The 24,207-nt window shown below is 43.5% G+C and overlaps 1 protein-coding gene across 1 annotated transcript; it reads right to left on the bottom strand.

Moving 5' to 3' along the window:
- Positions 1–4,295: 4,295 nt before the first annotated feature.
- ZNF212 (zinc finger protein 212) lies at positions 4,296–19,928 on the bottom strand. Its single transcript, XM_061198864.1, has 5 exons — positions 19,801–19,928; positions 9,143–9,532; positions 8,884–9,010; positions 7,549–7,638; positions 4,296–6,630 (listed from the first exon to the last, which is right to left on the bottom strand). Exons 1-5 carry the CDS (start codon positions 19,822–19,824, stop codon positions 5,762–5,764), a joined length of 1,500 nt encoding a protein of 499 aa, XP_061054847.1. The 5' UTR covers positions 19,825–19,928; the 3' UTR covers positions 4,296–5,761.
- Positions 19,929–24,207: the final 4,279 nt, after the last annotated feature.

Genomic DNA, 24,207 nt, shown 5'->3' with positions numbered 1-24,207 from the left:
GTGTTACTTTAAGATAACAAGAAGTCAAATCAATATATGGCGTTGTTTATTGTGGAAATCCTTGTTGAAGTAACCTGACCTTAAGACAGTTTGCAAACTTGTGCTGAAGACAGGAAGAGCATCCCTCGGTTCTCAGCAGGGGTTAGTAAGACCAATATATTAAGGATTATAAATTTCTTATAAATTTATAAGTTGTGATCTCATAAAGTAAGAGTTAATGTCCAAGGCAAACAGAAAGGGTCTGGAAAATGGATTGGAGAGGAAGATGTTAGTACTAAACAGCTTTGTTCAGGGAAGAGTGCTCTAATTTTTGACAGCTGGTCTGAGTGTTTTAGAAGAGTTTCTGTAAGTCAGTATTCAAACTTTAGTGTGCATCATGCTCTCCTGGAGTGCTTGTTAAAATACAGACTGTTGCGCACCGGTCTCAGAGTTTCTAGGCCTGAGGCTGGAGTGGGTAGGGGTCCAGAATTTCATTTCTAACTAGTTGCCATGAAATGCTGATTCTACTGGTTGAATGATCACACTGCCCTGTGCATTAGCTCCCAAAGCTGCCTCTCATTCCCATGCTCTGATTTTATAAGTATATTGAACAAAAAATACAAAAACTTGACACCATAATGTGGTTTCTGCAGCAGACCAGCCTGGGTGTCAGGCCAGGTGTAGCTCTAATATAAATTAAAATTACTTGCATCCTTCGTTATTAATCTGTCTCCTGTGGATTTGCTCTTTTTTGGATCAGGTCTCCAGGGCCTGAATACCTCTGGGTGAGTTGACAACACTGGATTTCCAAAGTAGAGGCACAGACCCTGCAGGGACAGGGGTGACTCCACCCAGGTGCAGCCCACTCTGACACAGTTGGCCATCGGCCTGTGCTGCAGAAGGTGGGCTGGTCAGAAGGTGAGGGCCACTAAAACAACACCTTAGGGTCATGTAGGGTTGGGGGGTGGTCAAGATACTCAAGTGCTAGTGCCCTCAGCCAGGAGATGGGGCAGCTCAGAGAGAGAATTCCCATGGCCCCCCCACCCTACCTTTAGATTAGAAAGTGGACCCACCCAGAATTGTAAAGTGGTAGGAGGGGAAGTATTAGCAGAGGGAGACCAGAAGTATAACCAAGTCCCCCTTCCTCCAGAAAGCCCTCCCTAGTTCAGACAGCACTGAGCTCCCTACCCTGTGAATTCCTGTTTTACCTGTTCATTCAGTAAACGTGCGGTGACCATCTATGTGGGAAGCCCCCATGCTCAGAGCTGTGGAATCTGGATACAGTTAAGACCCGGTCCCTGCCTTCAAAGAGCATCGCCTCCTGTTGACTCTACCTCGGTGATCTTGTCCGTCACTCTCTTCCCGCTGAAGCTGCACCCAGTCAGATCCTCATTGGCTCTTGCTGTTCTCACTCAAAAACCTTCTAACATATCCCCCACCCCGGCAACAACAAAAGCATGCTGTACCTCTTCTTAGGTTAATAGTCCCAAATCGCAGCTAGATTCCGGTCACCCTTTTGCTCAAAACTCTCAGCTCCCCATTACTAACTCAATACAATCCAAACTCCTTAGTCTGACCCCAACCTCTCTTTCCAACCACGTCCCCCACTACTCCCCTCCTCCCACCCCACCCTCCAGCCAAGTCGAATGAATTGGTGTTTATTGGTACATGCCCCATAAGGTCTAGTTTGGTCATGCCTCTCCTTTTTAGAATGTCCTTCATCTCATCCTTAAAGGTCCAGCTCAAATGTCATCTCTCATAAAGCCTTTCCCAATGTCCTGCAACTTGAATGTAATTGTTCTTACAGAATTTTAGCTTCACTTTCTATCTTCTGTTAAAGCCCCTTGACAGCCTGTGAGCCCAAGAACAAAATCTGATTTAACCTTTTATCCCTCCCTCTGTAGACTCTGCACATGGAGGCTACTCAGATATTCACGAGTGAACAAAATCTAAGGCTATGCAAAGGTACAGTACAAGAAGGGAACAGATTTCCACCCCATTGTTCACAGCAGCATTATTTACAATTGTCAAGATATGGAAGCAACCTAAGCGTCCATCAACAGATGAATGGATAAAGATGTGGTACATATATACAATGGAATACTACTCGGCCATAAAAAAGAATGGAATTTTGCCATTTGCAACAACATGGATGGACGTGGAGAGTATTATGCAAGTGAAATAAGTCAGACAGAGAAAGACAAGTACTGTATGATATCACTTATATGTGGAATCTAAAAAATACAACAAACTAGTGAATATAACAAAAAAGAAATAGACTCACAGATATAGAGAACTAGTGGTTACCAATGGGGACAGGGAAGGGGGCAGGGACAGCATAGGGGTAGGGGATTGAGAGGTACAAACTATTATGCATAAAATAAACTACAAGGATATATTGTACAGCACAGGGAATATAGCCAGTATTTTATAACTATAAATGGAGTAAAACCTTTAAAAATTGTGAATCACTATACTGTACACCTGTAACTTACATGTTGTACATCAACTATACTTCAATTAAGAAAAAAATTTTTTAAAGGAAATGTATTTTGATAGAATATAAACTCAACTAGGGCAAAGACTGTTGTTCTGTACACTGACATACCCCAAGTATTTAAAACAGTACCTAAATAATAGGTGCTCAACATGTATTTGTTGAATAAAAGAAATGAACAAGGGAAGCTTTCACAAAAGGGGACCTACGAACTGAGTAGTGAAAAATAAATAGTACTTGGTTCACAGAGAAGGGCATTCCCCGGAGAGGGAAAGCCTGAGCTGAATTCGGTCGTGGGAAAGTACGGCTTATTGACTAAATGACGGGAATCCCACTGTGGCAGCAGCATAGAGAATTTAGTGTGAAAAGTGAACCAACCCAGAGTAGGTTAGGTTGTCCAAGTCTTGAGCTCTACACTTAAAGCTTGCTGTTTATCAGTAGCCAGTGAGTGCGCGGCAAGGCTCTGAGGAAAGCCCACGTCCAATCTGTGTTCCAGGACAACAACCCTGGTAGCAAAAAGGACGTGATTAAGAGTAGGAGACCGGTTAGGTTACTGAGTGAAAACCAGGTGGGCGATGATGAGGCCCTTACCCGGTGGAATAGGAAGGAGAAGATTGGACAGATCAGTCTCTGATGTTTGGCATTTCACTCTTCACTGTATGTTGATTTAATCTCACTTGATCATCCCTGTCCTTCAGGCAGTTGCACAGTCTGTTTCCTTCTCATCACCCAGCAGAGCAGACTTTCGATGAAGGACAGTTGAAGCAGGCAAGATTTTTTGTATCACTTAAAACAGTGTATTCTGTGTGCAGAGCATGACCTGGAGATCATGTTAAAAATGCAGATTCTGATTCAGTGAGTCTCAGAGCCTGCCTTTCTACCAAGCTCCCAGGGGGTGCCAGTGCTGCTGGTGCAGACCACACTTTGGGTAACAAGGACTTAGAATCCAACCCAGACACGAGGTACTTAATCGTGGTCAACCAGAAGCAACAGAGCCCGTGGTGCAGTGTGCGAGCACTGAAGCAAGATGGCCTGGTTCACAGCCACCTCTGCTTCTACATCACCTTTCAGGTCTCTTCCCGCATCTCACGTGTGAAATGGGGTAATAATCATACCCACCACATAGGGTCTTGTGAGGATTAAGTTCATTTTTATGTGAAGAACTTAAAACAGTGACTAGCACATGAGTGCTCAGTAAACATTAGCCATTATTACACTAGTCTGATGGATTAAGACAATCATTTCCCTGCCTCAAGAAGAACCTAACTTTGCTGGAGAAACAGGACCCTATCTTGTACTTTTTCTCCCCATGATGCGAGGCAAAGGCTGGTCACATTAAAGCACTCACTGGGAGGTAAGAATAGTCAAGGATGGGATAGGGGGTATCTCTAATGCAAAAACTCGCAGGCAGGAGACAGGAGAAGGGATTTAGGAGAGATGCTCCAGACGTTTTCCTCCATACAATGAAGCTGAGCGCCTCTCACGGTGCTGCCCTACGACAGCTTCCCTCCACGTTCCGTTTCTACACCGAGATAATCCCTTACCTTACAGCGACCAAGCTCATTTTTATCTATTTATTTAATTTGTTTCTTCTCAACCCGATACCCCACTCACTCCTCCCATGGGCAACTGTAATGCCTGTATGTAACTCTTCACTTCTGTGTGTCCTTACAAAGTGATTTGTTTTGTGTACATGTTTTTAATGTACAGAAATGGTATTGTGTTATAGATCTCATTCAACTTCTTACATTCGCCACTCAGCACCATGTTTAAGATGGACCCATACGGCCACATGTGTAGCTAAGCCAAGACCCCTAACTGCTCCCCAGGACTCCTGGTGCACCCACCGTGCCTCACCTGCCCTCTCTACCTCCCAACGTTCAGACGCTCAGACTGCCTGCAGCCCTCGACTACCACAGGTATTGGTGCGTATTCCCATACATGCCTCTTCTCATCTCCCTAGGTTTAAGGAAGGATGCAGGTCAGGCTATGCATCAGGCCTCTGGCACTGCTCCAGGTCAGGCACCGCCTCCATCTTGGCCCCAGGAGGGTATTCTTGACAAATGGAGAAAAACATCAAACAGGAGTTTTGTGGGGTGTTTTTTTTTTTTTTTTTTTTTTGCTAGTAGTAAGTTTTATTCTAGGCAACTGCAAACATCAAAGGGGACATTCACATAGGACCCAGGAGCCCATTCTCATCTCCCCAAACAACAGTGGGGCAGGCATTCAACACTCCTGAGAGATGGGCATCTGTGTGCTTTTTTTCCATCATCTCAGGAATAGTCAATCCCAGAACTACTATGGAAAGTGTGTGATCTGAACAACCTCAAGAAACAACTGGTATAATAAAAACCAACTCAAGTAACCACTGGTATAAGCTGAACAACCTTAAGTAAAAAGTAGTCTTCTACACTGCGAGGCTGCAGAACTGCAGCAAGGATGGGATGGAAGAGCAGAGAGAAACCCAAACTCAGAGAAGCAGGACCGTATCTCAGCTCCTTTGCAGGACCCTTCATTCCCAGCAGGGGCTCTGGGGCCTAACCCTACTACTCTCCTCCTCTCGGTCAGGTAGCCCTATTCCGAGTGCCAAGCACCCGCTCGAGAGGGAGCCCAGCACTACGGCCCTGATCTCTGGCCTAACTGAATGTGGGTGGGCTAAAAGAGCCCCATAAATGATCCCCTCCCAGAGGGCAGGCCCAGTCCCCATGTTAGGAACAACTTCTACAACTCTGGAAATTTAAAAATTGTCAGACTTTTTTTTTTTAACCAACTAAAATCTAATTCCAAGAAAAAAGGTTCTTCAGAGCAGGGTAAGCAGTTCATTTAAATTATTTCTTCTACTTGTTATTAACAAGGAGATGACAAAAGAAGAGCAACTAGAGGGCTATGCTTCCACACGTCTGCTCGCTCCTTTGGCCCGACTCAACCCTCGGGAAGACCTGAATGCCGGGACGGGCCCTGGAACAGGCCACCAGCCCTGCGGGCTCAGAGAGCCAACCCCAGCCCACGACTATCAGCTCGGATGGGAAAAGCAGAGACCTGACGGTGCCACAGAGATGGCAAGCTCGGCAGCAGGGTAAAGACAGCAAGAGAGGCCTGGCCCCGACTCTTCCTCTTCCGCGGTTTTCAGGACAGCCTTTGGGCTCGGCCTGGCGCCTGGTCAAGGGAAAGCAAATCAAAGTGACTCCCCGCAGAAAGCAGTCAGTCCCTGACGCTACACTGTCTCTTCGGGGGGACAGTGCCAGCCCCCTCCGCCTCCCCCCGTCGGGCGAGGGGCTGGCAGCCCTAAAGCAGGCCGCTGGGCCGTCCGGGCTCCAGGGCCGGCCCGCCCCGCTCCCGCTGGTGGATCTTCTGGTGCTGCAGGAGGTGCTGCTTCTGGACAAAGCTCTTCTCACACTCAGGGCAGCTGTAGGGCCGCTCGCCCGTGTGGATGCGCTGGTGCCGCACCAGGTCGGACGGGTGGCTGAAGCTCTTGCCGCAGTAACCACAGATGAGGGCGCTCCGGCTTTTCCTCCAAGGGATGTGGCCGGGCAGGGCGACCAGGCTGTTGGGTGAGAACCGCTCCTGGACGCGGTGGCCGGCACCGGGCCCCTCCTGCAGGTGGCAGCGCTGGTGGGTCAGCAGGCTCACCCTGCAGTTGAAGCTCCTCGTGCACACATCACACTGGTGCAGCTTCGCCTTCCGGGGCTGGGGCTTAAGCCGGGGCCGGGGCCGGGGCCGAAGGCTCTCCTCTGGCTCCGAGGCCGTGTAAGGCTCCCATCCTGAGTGGGTCCGCAGATGTGTGGCCAGCTGCTGCTTACAGCGGAAGATGGCCTCGCACTCGGAACATCCGTAGGGGCCAGCAGTGTCCCTTTTCAGCTTCAGGCCCTGCCCACACTGCTGACCCAGCTGCAGCTGCCTGTTAGACTTCTGCTTCGGGGGGCAGCCCAGAGTTCTGCCACCGCTAGGGTCTCTACTGCCCTCAATGGGCTCCTCTGGATTAGTGTCCCCGGGACCTGATTCCAAGAGGACAGAACGTCCCTGACCATCCCAGAGCTCAGGCTGCTCCGGGCTCAGGAAAGCGTGCTCTTCGGCAATGCCCGAGAACTCTCCAGGAAGATCTGCAGAGCCGTCCTGCGTATACTGTATCTCCTGCTTGATCATAACCCCTTCCACTGCCAAGAGAAAGAAGAGCCACAAAAAAGATCACATTCTAGCACCTTCGGTGTTTTCAGAGCTGAACAAACATCTGTGAATTTCAGAAGGGCTCAAATCAAAGTACCCCAGGATCAAGGGAATCAGGATAATTTGGAAGAGGATGAGACAGACTGGGCTGCAAGACCTGAAAAAGTAATCTATACTCAGGTAGAGACATACTGATCGGAAATCCGAATATGTTATTCTTACAGAACAGTGTTATAAATTCTCCAAGCTTGTCCACAAATTTTTTTTTTTTTTTTTTTTTTTTTTTTTTTTTTTTTTTTTTTGCTTGTCCACAAATTTGTATTCAACTCTGTGGAAAATGGTAAAATATACATAGGTAACACCTAAGCTAATTTAAGTGTTACAGAGTGTTAAAATAATAAATGTGAATAATTTTAAAAAACCAAACAACTAAACCTATAGCTTAAAAATTCATGTATCCAGCTCTGTTCTTCCTGCATATTCTCCCCAAATTACCTGGTTTACGACGGTTTACAACGGTTTCTCTGTTCTTCCTGCATATTCTCCCCAAATTACCTGGTTTACAACGGTTTCTCCTGCCCCTTACCCAGTTAGCTTCACTCCTGAAGATCTGACCAACCCTATTCTCAATCTCCAGTGGGTTTTGACTAAGGCCTATTAGACACTCTACACTGTCTGCAGGGCATACAGAAGTATGACACGGCTGTGAACCTTAGGGACTCCACACAGCAGTTAAGGAGGTAAGATACACATATAACAGGTGAACTGATGATAATCATAAAGGACTTTAGAACAAATAAATGCCAGATGAGGTTACTAACAATCAGTGTTTGGCAGTTTAGCAGTGGGGCAGCTCACTGCAGGCTGCAGGGAGCGGGCATGGGGTGGAGTGTTCTGGAGCCACTCACCTGGGTGGACACCACGAGAGTCTTCCTCCTCCAAGTCACCCAGCATCTCTGTACCCAACTCCACTTCTCCTTCTGGCTGGCCAAGCACCTCTGGGTTGGAAACGGCACAGTGTGAGCCCAGGAGAGAGTACGGGTCATTTGCCGATGAACAAGGTGACCAATGTCAAGGAGCTGATATTAAAACTTCAAAAGATTCAAAGTCACTTTCCCTTAGCAGTTTGGGACAATTAGAAAATTATGGCCAATTCGAGTGATCCATTCAGCTAACTGCTGCCTTCAACGCCCCTTCTCAGCCGCTTGAGGCGCAGGTGGTCAGGCTTCAGAGCCCACTGCTTTCCTTCCAACACCACCATTGCCACCCACAGACATGGGCTCCTCTCCGGGTATCTAACTTCATCTGGGCTACAGCACTGCAAGGTGAGGTCAGCACCGCTATCCCCCACTATGACAGACAAGCAAACAGCCACTAGCAGAACACGTGACCCAGTCGAGGTCACACAGTCCCATCTCTGACCCATTTGCTACTTCCCTCCCCCTCACTTCGCTCCAGGCACGCTGGCCTTCTTGACAAGCCTCCACGGACCTAGGTTCTAAAAGATTTTGTCAACCAAACAAAATGCATTTATTATGTAATAGCCTATATTTTACATATAAAGATGTACATCTATCAATCAGCACTTCTCATCAACACAAAATGAACACTGGGACCACAAGGACCGTCTGTAATTCCACATAAACGCCAAGAAACAGTGTTTGGTGAGCCCATGCTGTCTGCCCATCCCAGGTAACAAAGGATTTCTTGTCAAGCAGTCCTAAGTATTAAAAGCAGCATGAGGAACCCTAGCCGTGTTATACTCTAAGGCACACGATGACATCTTATCTATTAGTAATTATTATCAAGAACTGACTGGGACTTCCCTGGTGGCGCAGTGGTTAAGACTCCAAGCTCCCAGTGCAGGGGGCCTGGGTTTGATCCCCGGTCAGGGAACTAGATCCCACATGCATGCTGCAACTAAGAGTTCACATGCCACAACTAAAGAGCCCGCCTGCCGCAACTAAGACCCGGTGCAACCAAATTAATTAACTAATTAATTTAAAAAAAAAAAAGAACTGACTGCATGAGCACAGAGAAGAAATACAAAATGCACAACACCAAGACCTTTCCAAAAGTCTTCATAAATTGAGGGCCTGGAGACTCCCATTTCTCAACCTGGCTGAGGCCAAGAGAGGATGCACAGCCAACTAGAATCACAGGTGCAGCCTGGCTCACAAGCTACTTGGCCAAGAACTGTAGGATGCCTGAGAGCGAGTTCTAGGGAGAAAACCGCTACTTACTTAGAGAGACCAGAGTCTCGTAGTTGCTTTTCATCACATTCGTGTAGAGCTCCTTCTGCCAGTCCTCCAGGTTCTCCCACTCCTGCTCTGAAAAACAGACTCCATCATTTTCAAGTGACCTGGACACCTGAAATCACAAATGTCACACAGTGAGTGTCTCCTATCAAAGCCACGAAGGAAAAGCCAGCCACTGAGAATCTTCACTAACAAAGGGCTGGGCCCACCCCATCTGGTCTGACTCTCAAGCCTCGAGGCTAACCTTGGGGACCTCGCCCTTGCTGCCCGGGGGCAGCCGCAGGACCCAGAAGTTCCTGTTCCTCAGCAGGTTCTCCACGTTCTCCAGCCGCCTCTGCAGCAGCCCGTACTCCTGCAGCAGGGTCCCCAGCACCGCCCACTTGCCCTCCAGCTGGTTCCCCAACTCCACGGCCGTCTTCTCGCAGTCGGCCAGCTTCTTCTCGGCCGTCCCCGTCCGGCCCTCCAGGCTCTGCAGCCGGGCGGCCTGGGACTCCATCTTCTTCTCCACAGCTTGAATAGCGGCCACCACTGTCCAGAGTGAGATATCTGTGGTCTGCAAATAGGAGCTTTTCTCTGGTGCTTGTGGGGGCAGCGTGGAGGAAGTCAAAGGGGTGGAGCGGCGCTTCCTCCTGTGCTGAAGAACCAGATACGGGGTCAGGCAGTCAGTGTCACTTCCAAACAACAGGTGAAAAAACACAATGGGTCCAGTGGGTCCAGGAGCGCTTACAGCACCTAGTTTCTACTTCTTTTCTTTTTTTTTTAATTTAAAAAGCATGTGCGGGGCTTCCCTGGTGGCGCAGTGGTTAAGAATCCGCCTGCCAATGCAAGGGACATGGGTTCGAGCCCTGGCCCGGGAAGATCCCACACGCCGCGGAGCAACTAAGCCTGTGTGCCACAACTACAGAGCCTGCGCTCTAGAGCCCGCAAGCTACAACTACTGAGCCCGTGTGCCACAACTACTGAAGCCTGTGCGCCTAGAGCCCGTGCTCCACAAGAGAAGCCACGACAATAAGAAGCCCATGCACCGCAACAGAGAGTAGCCCCGATCGCTGCAACTAGAGAAAGCCCGCGCACAGCAACGAAGACCCAACACAGCCATAAATAAATAAATAAATAAATAAATAAATAAATAAATAAATATATTTTAAAAAAAGATTAAGAGGCATATACCACTTAGTAAACTAATAAAAGCATGAAAAACATAAAAAAATAAATAAAAATAAAAAGCAGGTGCTTTTACATTCTGATACTGCAAACTGTACATCTATACTGTAACAAGAAAAAGCTGAAAAGAAGAAAGAAAGAAAAATGTATGTAAAATACCACCATCCAGAAATAAACTGTTGGAATTTTGGTGTATTTCCTATAAGTTTTTTTCATCTTTTAACTTATTTCTTTTTCAACAAAACTGCAATCATATTGTACACGTTTTGTTACCTGTGTTTCACTGTCAGAGTATTCCGTAAGACTTTCCTGCATCAGTATTCATTTTTTAAGCCCATTTCTTTCTACTTGATATTTTGGACTACTTCTAATACTTTGCTATGATAAATGATGTAACTTACATCCACACTCAACTTCACATTCCTGCTTGACTTCGTAGTTGATCATGTCAGCCCTGCTAAAAACCTTTCAGTGGCTCCCCACAATCAAGACAAAATTCCTTAGCAGGACCTACAAGACTCATCTCATTCATCTTTGCACCCTAGCAACTAGTATAGTGAAAACACCTACTAAATCCTTCATAAACATTTACTTAAATGACTTGACTAAGTCCTCGGACATTGTCCTTAGACTTCACATTTTTATGGTCTGTCCCTGACAGTAGAAAAATCACTGTGGCTGAACCTCAAAATTACTAAAACCAATACTTGGGAAGTCTTCCTGAACTGCCCTCTTGCCCCCACCGTCCCACTGCATGTTCATTTCAGTCCTAAACCCCTGAAACTTCATATTCTCAAGTGTAACAGCATACACTTGATTCAAGGCTGCTTCTCTAACCATAATGAGGACACTGAGAACAAGGCACTGAAAGGAAGTATCTTTGAAAGAACTGCTAGGGCCAGAGCTTATGGTCTGGAGAAAGGGGGGACAAGATGAAACCAACCGGCACAGAACTGAACACTTAAGTTTGGCCACGACCTACTCCAGTTAACCAACTCAGTTCATTACTGAGCATATGAGTCAAAAGCTTAAATATACCCCTTAAAAAAGATTTAAAGAAAAGTTTAATGTAAAAGAAAAATACAAATGAAACAAAAAAAATTAGATTGCTGGGTAAATTCATTTCATCACATGTTCTGCTTTTAACTTTAAGTCTCTAAGTCTCTAGTTTTTTGGAATCTCCTCTTTCCTTTCTGTGGCCAGCACTGTGTTGCTTTCTAGCACTTTTTCCAAACAGGAAGGTGGGTTGGGATCTGAGCAGAGAAATAACATCCCTCCTCTTCCACATACAAAGGCTAAAAAGAGCAGGCAAGCCAAGGTTCCTCGTTTCTTTTGTTTTAAATTATCTACCATGACAGAAACAATTTGAATGTCCAACAACTGGTGAATGGATAAACAAACAAACAGTGTCCATTCATATGTTATGGGTTGAATTGTGTCTCCCCAAAAAGATATGTGGACGTCCTAACCCCTAGTAACTCACAATGTGATTTTACTTGGAGATAGTCTTTACTGAGTAATCAAGTTAAAATGAGGTCATGATGGTGGGCTTTAATCCAATGTGACTGGTGTCCTAATAAAGAAGGAGAAATACAGACAAACACACAGAGAGAGAAGAGACAACATGAAGGCACATACAGGGAGAAGACAGCCACGTGAAAATGGGAGGCAGAGGTTGGAGTCATGCTGCAACAAGTCAAGGAAACACCTGGCACCACCAGAAGCTAGGGGAGAGGCATGGAACTGACTCTCCCTCACGGTCCTCATAAGGAACCAACCCAGTGGACACCCTGATTTCAGACTTCTAGCCTCCAGAACTGTGAGACAATACATTTTTTGGTTAAGCCACCTAGTTGGTGGGATTTTTTTACAGCAGCCCTAGGAAAGACATATCATATATCAGAATACTCCTCAGCAATAAAAAGGAACAAATTATTGACACTTGTAACGACATGGGTAAATACCAGAATCACTAGGCTACGTGAAAGAAGCCAGACACAAAATGCTACATACTGTATTCCATTTACGTGACATTGAGGAAAAGGCAAAACTATAGACACAAAACAGAGATCAGTGGTTGCCAGATGCTGGGACTGGGGGAAATTAATTACTTAGGGGTAATTCCTGGAATGATGACAATATTCTATAACTTGGTAATATGATGGCTACACATTTTTCAAAACTCACTTAACTACAGTTATGGCGAAGGAGTGAATTTTACTGTATGTAAATTATATCTCAGTAAACAGCACTCAGAACGTTAAGGAAGGAGAAAATATTAGCTATCATAAAAGATACCATAAACAAAGTCTAAAAACGAACAGGGAGAGAATATTTGTAAACAGAATATGAAGTGCAAAGAAAAGATAAACAACCCAAAGATAAAACTGCAACTATAAATAATTTGCGAAAGTGGAAATGCACGTGGTCAATAAGCCAATGAAAAGACAGCCACATTAGCAGTCAGGAATGCAGATACAACCAAGTGAAACCACTTTTCACCCACGAGGTTGAGAAATATGAAAGAAAGGGACAGGAACATCATTCAGAGCTGACTATGACGTGGTAAAACTGGCACTTTCATAACACTCCTGGAAGGAATGAAAAATACTACAAACTTTGAGGAAAGAAAATATCCAGAAAGTCATTAAAAACCCTTTCACCTAGTAATACCACTATGGGAATCTTCAAAAATAAATGGCATTACTGTTTAGTGACATACATACAAAGAAGATTACTGGCAACATTCTCTGGAATAGCCAAAACCTGGAAATAATCTAGATGCCTAATTTTGTTTTTTGGCCACACCGCGTGGCTTGCGGTATCTTAGTTCCCCAACCAGGGATTAAACCCGGGCCATGGCAGTGAAAGCACCGAGTCCTAACCGCTGGACCACGAGGGAACTCCCTCTAGATGTCTATTAATAAGAGGATGGTTAAATAAATTATGGCACGACCAAAGATGATGTTATACGACTGTTAAAAAGAATGAGTTAGATCTACATGTATGGTTTGGAAGACTGTTCATCATACATTGATAGGCTGTCAACTTTTAGGGAAATATATTTATTATGACTTCATTTTCCTAAAGAAAAGAAAAGATACGTGTATATGTTTCCACACACAGAAAGGTTTGGGAAGATATTCACTAAACTATACTAACACGAGTCAGCCTCAGGATATGAGAGAGAGGAATTTTAATCTTTGATTATAAACTATTGCTTGTTTGACTTTTTCAATAAACACGTATTCCTCCATAATTTTTTTCTTAAATTCCATATATAAGAATATTCCTGAAGGTAGTGAGAAATTTTTTAAAAGTATACTTACACTGACTGTATTTCTAGATTTTCTGGGACAGTCCTGCTTGCATATTGTATCATAGTGTCAGATCATGTATCATACATTGGGCCTGCAGCCATGGTCTGAAACCCATTAAGTACAAGACACAGCCCCTGTTGTTAAGACACCTACAATCTGCTTGAGTAAAACACTAAATAATTAAATAACGCTCTAAAGTGATACTTGCTTAAGCTAGACTAGATGATATTTAAGGTCACTTCTAACTCTGAGATACCATGACTTTTTAATATTGAATAGTTAATAAAAGAATATTTACATAATACATAAAATATATAAAGTAGTGACAACAAATCTCCACGTAACCACCACTCAGTTTAAAAAATTAATTAAAATTAAATATATATGTATATACACACATACACACACATATACACATGCACACAGCATACCTCGGAGATACTGTGGGTTCTTAAAGCAAGTATCACAATAAAGCAAGTCACATGAATTTTCTGGTTTTCTAGTACATAGAAAAAGTTATGTTTACACTATTCTATAGTCTAATGCAATGGCATTACGTCTAAAAAAAGTATATACCTTAATTAAAAAATTAAATATTTTCAGCTAGAAAATGCTGACCATCATCTGAGCCTTCTTTCTGTAATATTAACATCAAAGTTCACAGGTCACCATAACAAATATAATAACAATGAAAAAGTTCAAAATATTTTGAGAATTACCAAAATGTGACACAGAGACACAAAGTGAGCAAATATGTTGGAAAAATGGTGGATGACAGACTTGCTCAACACAGCGTTGCCACAAACCTTGTTTTTAAGAAACACAGTATCTACCAAGTGCAATAAAGCAAAGCACAATACAATGAGGTATGCCTCTGTGTGTATGTGTGTGTTTTATATATATCACCTTTACAGTCCTTTGTGCAACTCTCTGAAGTAACTACTATCCCAAATTTGGTTTTTACTATTAACTGCCTTTTTTCATGTTTGTTTTTTTTTAACGTTTGTTTCCAAAAAAAATATATTGTTTTAATTTTGCATGTTTTAGGATTTTATATGAACAAGTCGCTCTTCTACAACTTCTGGGAATAGCCTGTTGTTGCAGGTGGCTTTAATTAATTCATTTTCATTGCTGTATAATATTCCATCATGTGACTATACCACAGTTTATTTTTCTATTCCACTATTGATGTTTCCCCATCTCTGTCATTACAAGCAGTGCTATGATAAATAGAATTGTGTCTGGCTTCTAGTGGACATGGGCAAGTTTCCCAAGGGTATAGTCCTAGGAGGGGAATTGTTGGCTCATAGGGTATATACACATCCTGAACTTAAGCAGATAATGTCAAATGTTTTCCAAAGTAGTCATACCAATTTCATTCCTGTCAGAAGTCTATAAGTATTCTGGCTGTTCCACAGCTTCATCAACATTTGTTACTGTCAAACTAAAATTTGTGTCCCTCTAGTAGATCTGAAATGATACCTCATCATAGTTTTAACCTGCATTTTCCTTGATTTTTAACAAGGGATAAGCATCTTTTTTATGTTTATTGGCCATTCAAACTTCCCCTTCAGTGCTGATATCTTTAATCCATTTATCTTTTGGGTTATCTGACTTCTCATAGGATCTATGAGGTTGTCTCATACAATTTCTCTGTAAATTCTGTATACTAATCTTTATCAGTCGTATGTGTTACAAATAACTTCCCTTATTTGTGCCTCATTTTAAAATTCTCTTTATTATCACTTGATTAAAAGTCCTTAGTTTTAATGTAGTTGAGTTTTATCAGTATTAATTCTTTTGTGGTTTGAACTTTTGTGTCAGGTGTAAAAAAAAATCTATATCCCACAATACTGTCTTCTAAACACTTGATAGTTTTGACTTTCACATTTAAGTATTTATCTCAACTAGAATTGAGACAGTATTTGTGTACAGTGCAAGCCTCGATTTTCATATGGAAAGTCAATAGACCTAATACTATATAATGAAAAATCCATCATTTACCCACTAATTTTTAATGCTATCTCTGTCATAAATCAAGTTTTCATACATACAGTCAGTCTGTTTCTGGCATCTCTGTTCTGTTCTATGGGTCAATTTTTCTACTGCTTTACCAAAATTACCATCTTAATGACCACAGCTTTTTGATAATTATTGATACAAGTCCCACCTCCTTATTTTACAGGAGTATCTTGACTAATTTTGGCCTGTGGATAGTTTACAAGCTCGAAAGGTTTCATAAAAATATCTTTAGAGATTTTGTTTGGCACTGCATCAAATCCATAGATAAATTTGAGAAGTGACATCTTTAGGATAAAATGTTTCAATTCACACACACAGTATATACTCCTTTTGTAAGGTATTTTTAAATACCTTTTGGTATTTAAATATATTCCATAGGTATCTGTTCCAATCATCAATTGCTATATCATAAATAATTCCAAAATTTGTGGCTTAAGACAACAACATCTATTTTGTTCACGAATCTGCAATTAAAGGAGAGTTTGTCAGGGACAGTTTGTGTCTGCCCCACTCCATGTCAAGCAGAGCAAATCATAGGCATGTGGGTGCTGGAATCACCTGAAGAATCCCAAGCCACATGGAGAGGGATGTTGTTGGTGGTGATGGTGATGTTCTGTTCAACAACCCTACCTAAGGTCCCAGTCTACAGTCAGCATCAGCCACCAGAACACACTTTCATTTCTAATGGGGTATTTTTGCCTTCTCTCTTTTTTCATTAATCTCTCTGAACATTGAAATTATATATTGATATGTGGATAAAAAAAATTAGTATTATCCTCTATATCTGTGCTGTCCAATATAACAGCCACTAGAAACATGTGGATGTTTAAATTTAAATTAATTAAAATTAAAAATTCAGTTCCTCAGCTACTGAGCCACATTGCAAGTGCTCAAATAGCCACATGTACTTTGTAGCTACTATACTGAACAGGACAGAGAGAATATTTCCATCATCTCAGAAAGTACTATTGAATGCACTACACCCTTACTAGTTTTTTTCTGCTTGGTAAAATACTAAGGTTGTGTTAAAATTTCTACTATGATAATGAATTTTCCTTGTAGTTCTATCAATTTTTGTTTTATATATTTTGAGACAATATAATTAGGTGCACATAAGATTAGAAACGTCCTATCAGCCTGGTAAATTGAGTCTTTTACCATTATAAAAGTAGTAGTAGCCCTCTATCTCTAGCAATATTAATACAGTTAAGCCATTTTTCTTTTGATTAGTATTAGCCTGGTACATGTTTTCATATCCTGTTATATTCAAGCAGTTCTATAGCTTTATCTTTCAGTTGTATCTCTTATAAGCCATTTACTGAACTTTAACCAACCCTATCAATCTTTGCCTTTTAACTAGAACATTTAGTCCATTCACATTTATTGTAATTGTTTATTTTTTTAAAATTATTTTTACCTTTTTTGTGCTATTTATCCCATCTTCTTTCTTGCTTTCTTTTAGATGATTTTTTCTTATTCTATTATCTCCCCTTTTAAATTGTAAGTTATACAGCCAATTTCTAGTCTTTTAGCAACCATCCTAGAAATTACTTACAAAGACCTTTAAATATCTGAATTCTGATCATCTCTTCCTAACGTTTACATCAATGCTGCCATGTATTTTAATTCTGCCTTTGTTTTTAACCCACAAGAGATTATTACTATTTTATTCAGCCAGTAGTTGTTTAGATTTACCCATTTTAATGGATCATCATACTTTCTTACACTTTCACTTTCCACTTAAGATAATTTTCCTTGTACCTGAAGTATATCCTTTAGAACTTCCTTTAATGAGAGTATATTGGTAACAAATTGTCAGTTTTAATTTGTCTGAAAATATTTTATTTTACCTTTTTTTTTGAAAGATACTTTTGCACAGCTTTAAAATATGGGATTACATAGTTATTTTCTTTTAGTCCTTTGATGAAACCATTCTACTGTTGGCTGGCTTCCACTGTTGCTGAGAAGCTGAACCTCATCAGCCTTACAATGGTTCATTTGAAGTTAATCTTTTTTGTTTGGCTGCTTTTAAGAATTCTCTCTGCCTTGTATTCTGTACTTTCACTATTATGTGTCTAGGTAGAGATTTCTTTATGTTTATCCTGACTGGGATCTACGGGACTTCTAAGTATTAGTATTTGCATCAGTCCTACAATATCCTCAGCCATTAGCTATTCATCAAATATGTCCTCCAGCGCAGATTGTGTGTGTGCGTGCGTGTGTGTGTGTGTTTCCTACTGGAATTCCAATATGTTTTTCTTCTGGAATTGCAATATCTGAAATCTCTGAAGGTCTAATTTTGTTGCCCATTAATTTTACTGGCTTTTTCTCATAGTTTTTCATCGCTTTTTGGATAACTTTTTATTGTGAATTCATTTTTCTTGGCATTTTATCTGAGAATTATCTGAAGTCTGAGTTAAGTGTAGACTCCTCTGGAGAAGATCTGTGTTTATTTCTTATAGACGGCTGGAGGCTCTACTTTAAACTAAATTCTTGGCTTAAGGTTTCCCAGACACCAAGGTCATGTGAATTCAGGCAATAAACCCACTTGAGAGTCAACATGAATTCTCAAGGGGCACCTTGCACCCATCTCCCAGCACCAAGGTTTGACATGATTTTCTCTGCAATCACTCCTTGGGGGTAAGAGCTTACTTCCAGTTCACGCTGAATGTTGCCCTTTGAAGTCTCAGTTTTATGAGACTGGAGTAGGAGGCGTCTTAGACTCCCCACCGTAGGCTCTGAGTTTTGTCTTCTATTTTCCAGGCCCCTTGAGGTCATAAACACTACAGATGAATGTTCAGCAAATGCCCTCAAAGTTGGCTTCAGAACTCTGCTTACCTCTCAAGCGCTCCATCTTTCACTTAGTCTTTGGGCTCCACGTATTCTTTACTAGCTACATTTCAAGTATATTTGGTTTTCCCCCTCAGCATTTTTAGTTGTTTTCATCAGGGCACCCACTTGGCCATACTGTCAAATAAGAGGTACAGAATCTTCATCTGAAGATGAGAAAAGAAATATGCTCGAGGACAATTTAAATACGTTCTGCAATGACAGATCCATAAATTACTTAAAGCATAGTGGGGGATTCTGGAGGATCTTTAAGACTTCTTTTTAACAAGGTCTGTTGAAGACATGCAGGTAACCGCACTGACCAGTCAAGAAGTACTCTGGAAATTAGTAACTTGTCCTCCTGCCTGACTTTAGTACTACAATTTGATCTTGGGGAAAAGGCAAGTCTTTGACTGGATCACCTTAACTTAAAGGAATCAAATGAGGTAAATATCGTGATATCATGAACATTTGTGTCTTGTTTCCATAATTTGTTGAAAGCAAACACTGTGTTAAGTCTTCCAATCCTTCCCCTCTTAGTTCTTACCCACTTCCTACAAGAACCAAATACAACGCACCCAGCTCATGGTCAAGTTTTCACTACAGGATCTCCTTAGCCCTCTACTCTCACAAAGGTCTCACATAATTTTGAAAGTGTTTCTAGATAGAGAAATGCTGCACTAAAAACCAATTAAACTCCATCTACCCTTCCTATAACAAATCATTTTGTATCATCAAAATAACCACCACTTTGTAATAATATGAGTGTCAGAGCTGCCAGAAACCTTAGAGATCGTCTAGTAACTAGTCCAACACTCTCAACTTGCAGCTAAGGAAAAGGAGGCTTCAAGTGAACAAAGTTGCCTAAAATCACTAAAGTGGATAGCTGAGAGCTGAGTTACGGCTGACACCTAGTTTCCCGACACCGTGCCCAAGCTCCGCGTCTTGCCATTCCCTGAATGGGGACATTTGGGGAAGGGGAAGGGGAAGAGGGAAAGAGATCGACAGCTTCACAGACAAAAGCCAACAACTACACCGTGAGGTAACACCTGTCCCAAGGAGAGGAAGCCCAGCCTGACTTCAACCTGCGGCTGCAACCCAGGGCAGAGTCTGTAGCAGGAGAGCACGGCAGATGGAACGAGGAAAACCCATCAGCCCGAGAACGAGCTGGTCGCAGAGAGGCAGAGTCCTGGGGTCCCCGAAGCACCGGGCAATTTCACTGGCAGTGACGGGGACCCAGGGTTTCCAATCCCCAGGGTTTCCTCGCCAGCCTGGAAACGGGCTCTCTTAGGTCGCGACGAAAACGTGTAGGGACGGTAGCAAATCCAAGAACATGAAACAAACCTCCGAGAAGTTTCTCGGCGAAGGCGCGTGGCACTGGGGCTGTGGCCCGACGCGGAGGAAACCGACAGGGGGAGGGCAGAGCTCTGGGGTTGCGCGGGGAGGTCGGCGTTGACCCACGCCAGCTGCGGACCACGGCCGCCCAGCCCCGCACCTCGAAGCCCCGCCCCGGCCGGGCTCCGCCGTCCCGAACGCGCCCTCGGGTCCGCGCCAGGAGGACTCTTACCCGAGCAGGCGCCGACTCCGCCATGGCTGCCAGTCGCCCCCAACACCCGGGCCCCGCCTGATACGTCTCGGGGTGCGTGCGGGTCCGCTGGGCGCCCCCGGCCCCTCCTCGAAGCTGCCCCCAGCGCCGTGTTGATACAAGGTGCATTATGGGAGTTCGGCCCTCCCGGGCCAATACCGGCGCTAGCCGCTCGTCCTCACCGCGCGGCATTCCCTTTGCGCCCCCATGCGGCAGGAGGGTGAACAGCACCTCGGCACTCCGAGCCCGAGAGGGACAAAAGGACTCGGTGTTTCCCAGTCAAGTGCATGTTCGGAATTTAAGGCAAACCCATGGACCTTTTTGTGTCTTCTACGTGCCCAGCACTCTCGTAGGTGCTTTGAGGGATTCAAAAAAGTATAAAACTCAGACTTTGCTCTGAGGGAAGAACGTGTAATCTGGTTGGGGAAAAGAGATACGGTCCCAAATGGCAAGCAGTTTTATTCCAAAAGTACACCCGTTATTTCGCTTTTTAGAAACTAGAAATACACTTCTCATATCAGCAGTGGGTTAGGTGCCCAGGCCAACCCCCTGAAGCTTATCAATGATAGTAATCATGCCGTGGAAAATCCAAGATAGCCCTGATTTCATACCCAGCCCACACGCTACACGTTAAACCATGCATTCTGCATTTTGGATTGAAAAGCATGGTTGTCTTACCATTTGAGTACGCAACACACAACACTAATGCAACCGTAATTATGTAATTTGTGCCACATTGTCTCTATAGAGACAGGCGATGGATTTCCACTTCGAATGATAGGCATGAAGCAATTCCCCTGAGAGCTAAACTCTTAAGATCAACAGGAAAGTATGTTCACGTGACTGGATCTTTCTTAGTGTGCAGGGCTCAGTTCAGACTTTACCTCCTCCGAGAGACATTCCCTGTCCGCCCTGTCTACAGCCCAACACCCTCCTCCATCCCAACACTCAATCCTGTTATCCTGCTGGAAATTTTTCATAGCATTTATCACTATCTGAAATAACCTCATTTTTTCCATTAGTTTGCATAGTAATTACGTTTCACTAAAATATCTCCACTGTTATCCTCCATTTCTTGCACACAGAAATGCTCATGAATATTTTTGGATGATTGAATGGTGAATCAGAAGGTAAGGATAGGAAAAGTCAGCTCCAAGAGAAGGCATGATGTCCAGGGCAACCAGACTGACAGGGGATTGGTTGAATCATTAATACACCTAAAGAAAAAATGGGAAGGGCTGAGAAAATTAGTCAGCCTTGGAGATATGTCTCAGGCCAAATTAGTCAGCCTTGGAGATATGTCTCAGGCCAACAAAAACTTACTGTCAGATACAGAAAAAAAAAAAAAAGTATCATGATTGTGGAGGCAGACATATCAGGACAAAGGATACTGAGGTCATTAAACGGTTCAGTTATAGAGCTCACGCTCTCTATTCTGTTTCTATGTCCACCAGGCAAACTTCTGATGATGCAGGTTTCCGTGTAGCTTCTGGGAGACAACATGCAGGTCAGACTGATGCAAATGTCCAGACCACCCCTGGAAATTATTAAACTGATACTCTGGCTTATCCATCAGTCTCTGAGCGTCAGCATGATTTAGCATCCCTGCCTGGAACTCTGGAAAAATATTTAGATCAAATTCCCAATGTGCAAGGGAGGTAGCACCAGGTGCTGGTTTGCAGTCTCACGGGTTTGCAGAGATGGTGCAGTGATTTAGAAAGTGGGCTGAGGAGTGAGAGCATCTGGGTCCTTAGCCCAGCGCTGCCACTTACTAGATGTGGACCTTGGGCAAGTCATGAACTTATCAGCACCTCCATGACCTCATTATTAGTGAGGAATAATAGTAGCACATATCTCATAGAGTTATTGTGCAGATTACATGAGTTAGGTCAAACCAAGTGCTTAGAACAGTGCCTGTCACAGGTTAGGAGCTCAAGAAGCACTCCCGATCCCTATTACTCATTGCAGGATAACAGATGTAAGTAAGGTGTTTGTGCAGCTGAATGCCTAACACATAGCAAGCACTCAGTAACAAGCAATTTCTCATTTTGGTTTGTTTTTGCTTTGGCAAGGTCCAAGCCTTGAGCTGCAATGAATTCACCCAGATAAATGTCACCTTGTTGCATCTCTTAGATGCCACCCATTTGTCCTTTCCCAATGACACTCAAATCTTGACACATGCCTTTAAATAAACTTAAATGCAGTTCACAATTATTCCCATTGGTGGCAGTGGTATTAGAGGAATGAAGGAAATATACTCTTAGTACTTGTGTCCTGTCATCTCCACATCTGTACACTATGAACGTAACATGCAGAGCTGAGAGCAAGCTTAGACATCATCTTACCCAAACTCTCATTTTCAGTGACAGAAAAAAAGTATTCTTTGAATCACAAATAATATAAAGTTTAATAATGCTTTAAAATATTTATCTTGTCCCTTTAATTTTCTATCATATGATTTATAGCATACATATTAACACATTTATGTACATATACGTATGCGCAAACATTTTTTTTAACTCAAGAAAGTTTATAGACCACGGCTTTGAGACCCTTTCTAGTCTGTTCCCCTTATTATCCTGCAAGTCTCTAGATGGCAGGGACCATGTCTTTTGTGCTCCGCTCCCATCAATAACCCCCTGGGGAGTATGCTCCACTCAGCTTCTGGGTCAGTGAGAACCCCAGAATGAACACTCCTTGGCTCAAGCTGACCCCCGACCCCCACTGTATATATGTATGTAGTAGGTACCTGTTAACCTTGTCAGCCTAGCACGTCTCCCTTCCTCTGGGCATATATATACCTCCTTCCCTTTGGGGATGGCTCCTTCTGGGCTCTAGCCGTGTAATTCAAATGGATGCTGCCATCTTGTTCCGTGACAATTCCAGCCTGGTCACAGTGACTGAAAAGCAGGCATCTGACTCAAGCCAGCCCAATCATAGCACCCCAGCCTCCTGGCCACAGTAGTTGAGCCAGTGGTGGGCATAGGACTTAAGCTCTTCCCTTGGATTCTTCTACTGGAGCTGAGGGAACAGGTTAATTTTCTCTCTGGTGAAGCTGTAGATGTGAGTCAGGAATAGTCTTGTCCCCCATTTTTTTTTTGGAGTAAGTTAATTTGAAAGAATGATCCCAACACACAGAAAGGAGCAGAGATGACACATTTTTGTCTCTGTGCAGGATTGGTTATTCAAATGTTCCTTTGAGTCTGTGAATGATTCCAGGTTCCTTCCAGAAAGTTCCCCTTTCTTCGTGGTTGGCCAGTCAGCCTCAGGTAGGGGAACTGGGTGTCTGGGTGACAAGGAGATTTTTTTACTGCACAGCCTTTTAACCATTCTGAATGTATCAGACTTGTGCAGATGGGAATTCCGTGGCGGTCCAGTGGTTAAGACTCGGCGCTTCCACTGCAGGGGGCGCGGGTTCGATCCCTGGTCGGGGAACTAGGATCCCACATGCCGCACAGTGCAGCCAAAAAAACCCAAACAAACAAAAAACAGGATTTAAAAAAAAAAAAAAAAAAACTAGTGCAGAGTTCCTTTTAGGGAGAGAAAAGTGTTTTGTTTAGCAAAAGAGTTTTATTGGCCATTTTAATTGTGGAAAAATAGGCTCCTGGGCAGGGCTTGGAAGGCAGAAGGTGAGCAAAGATAAAACTAAATTGCTCTCCAGAGTAAATTGGGATTTGGGGGTTTCCCTGGGGAGTGAGGGACCAGAGAAGGGGAAGGGGAGCTTCTCTTCAGAGGCTGGCAAGGTCCTGCGCTAGGCTGAGATGAGACCCTCTCTATGAACTTCAAAATATAAAAGTCTACCATGCGTAAGTGTCTTACCTGGGGAAGGCAAAGAAAAGGCACAGAGCTCCACCGTCTGGGTTAACGCAGACCTGAGAGGCAAGACCGGCAGCGTGAAGGCAGATATATGTGAATTGGGGAGTCCAGAAAGCACGCAGTAACTAAGGAAAATAAACCTCTCCTCACGCCCAGATCCTTGAGATGTGGGGCAGGGCCGCTGGTTTTGACACTATATGCTGGGGACTCAAGCCCCTTTACCATTAAAGGATATCGATCCCATTGGGACGGAAGGTGTGGGGACACCCGGGTAAACAACGCTGGCTTACACTTCTAAGACTGGATATAGGCTCTCTCCCGGCTCTTTAAAAAAACAAAACAAAACATTTTTTAAAAAATAAATTTATTTTGGCTGTGTTCGGTCTTCGTTGCTGCACGTGAGCTTTCTCTAGTTGTGGCGAGCGGGGGCTACTCTTCGTTGCGATGCGCGGGCTTCTCATTGCAGTGGTTTCTCTTGTTGCGGAGCCCGGGCTCTAGGTGCGCGGGCTTCAGTAGTTGGAGCACACAGGCTCAGTAGTTGTGGCTCGCGGGCTCTAGGGCTCAGGCTCAGTA

This window comes from Eubalaena glacialis, chromosome 8, assembly GCF_028564815.1.
Source record: "Eubalaena glacialis isolate mEubGla1 chromosome 8, mEubGla1.1.hap2.+ XY, whole genome shotgun sequence".
In the NCBI taxonomy this organism is placed as follows: Eukaryota; Metazoa; Chordata; class Mammalia; order Artiodactyla; family Balaenidae; genus Eubalaena; species Eubalaena glacialis.
This window is presented reverse-complemented; position numbering and strand designations above follow the sequence as displayed.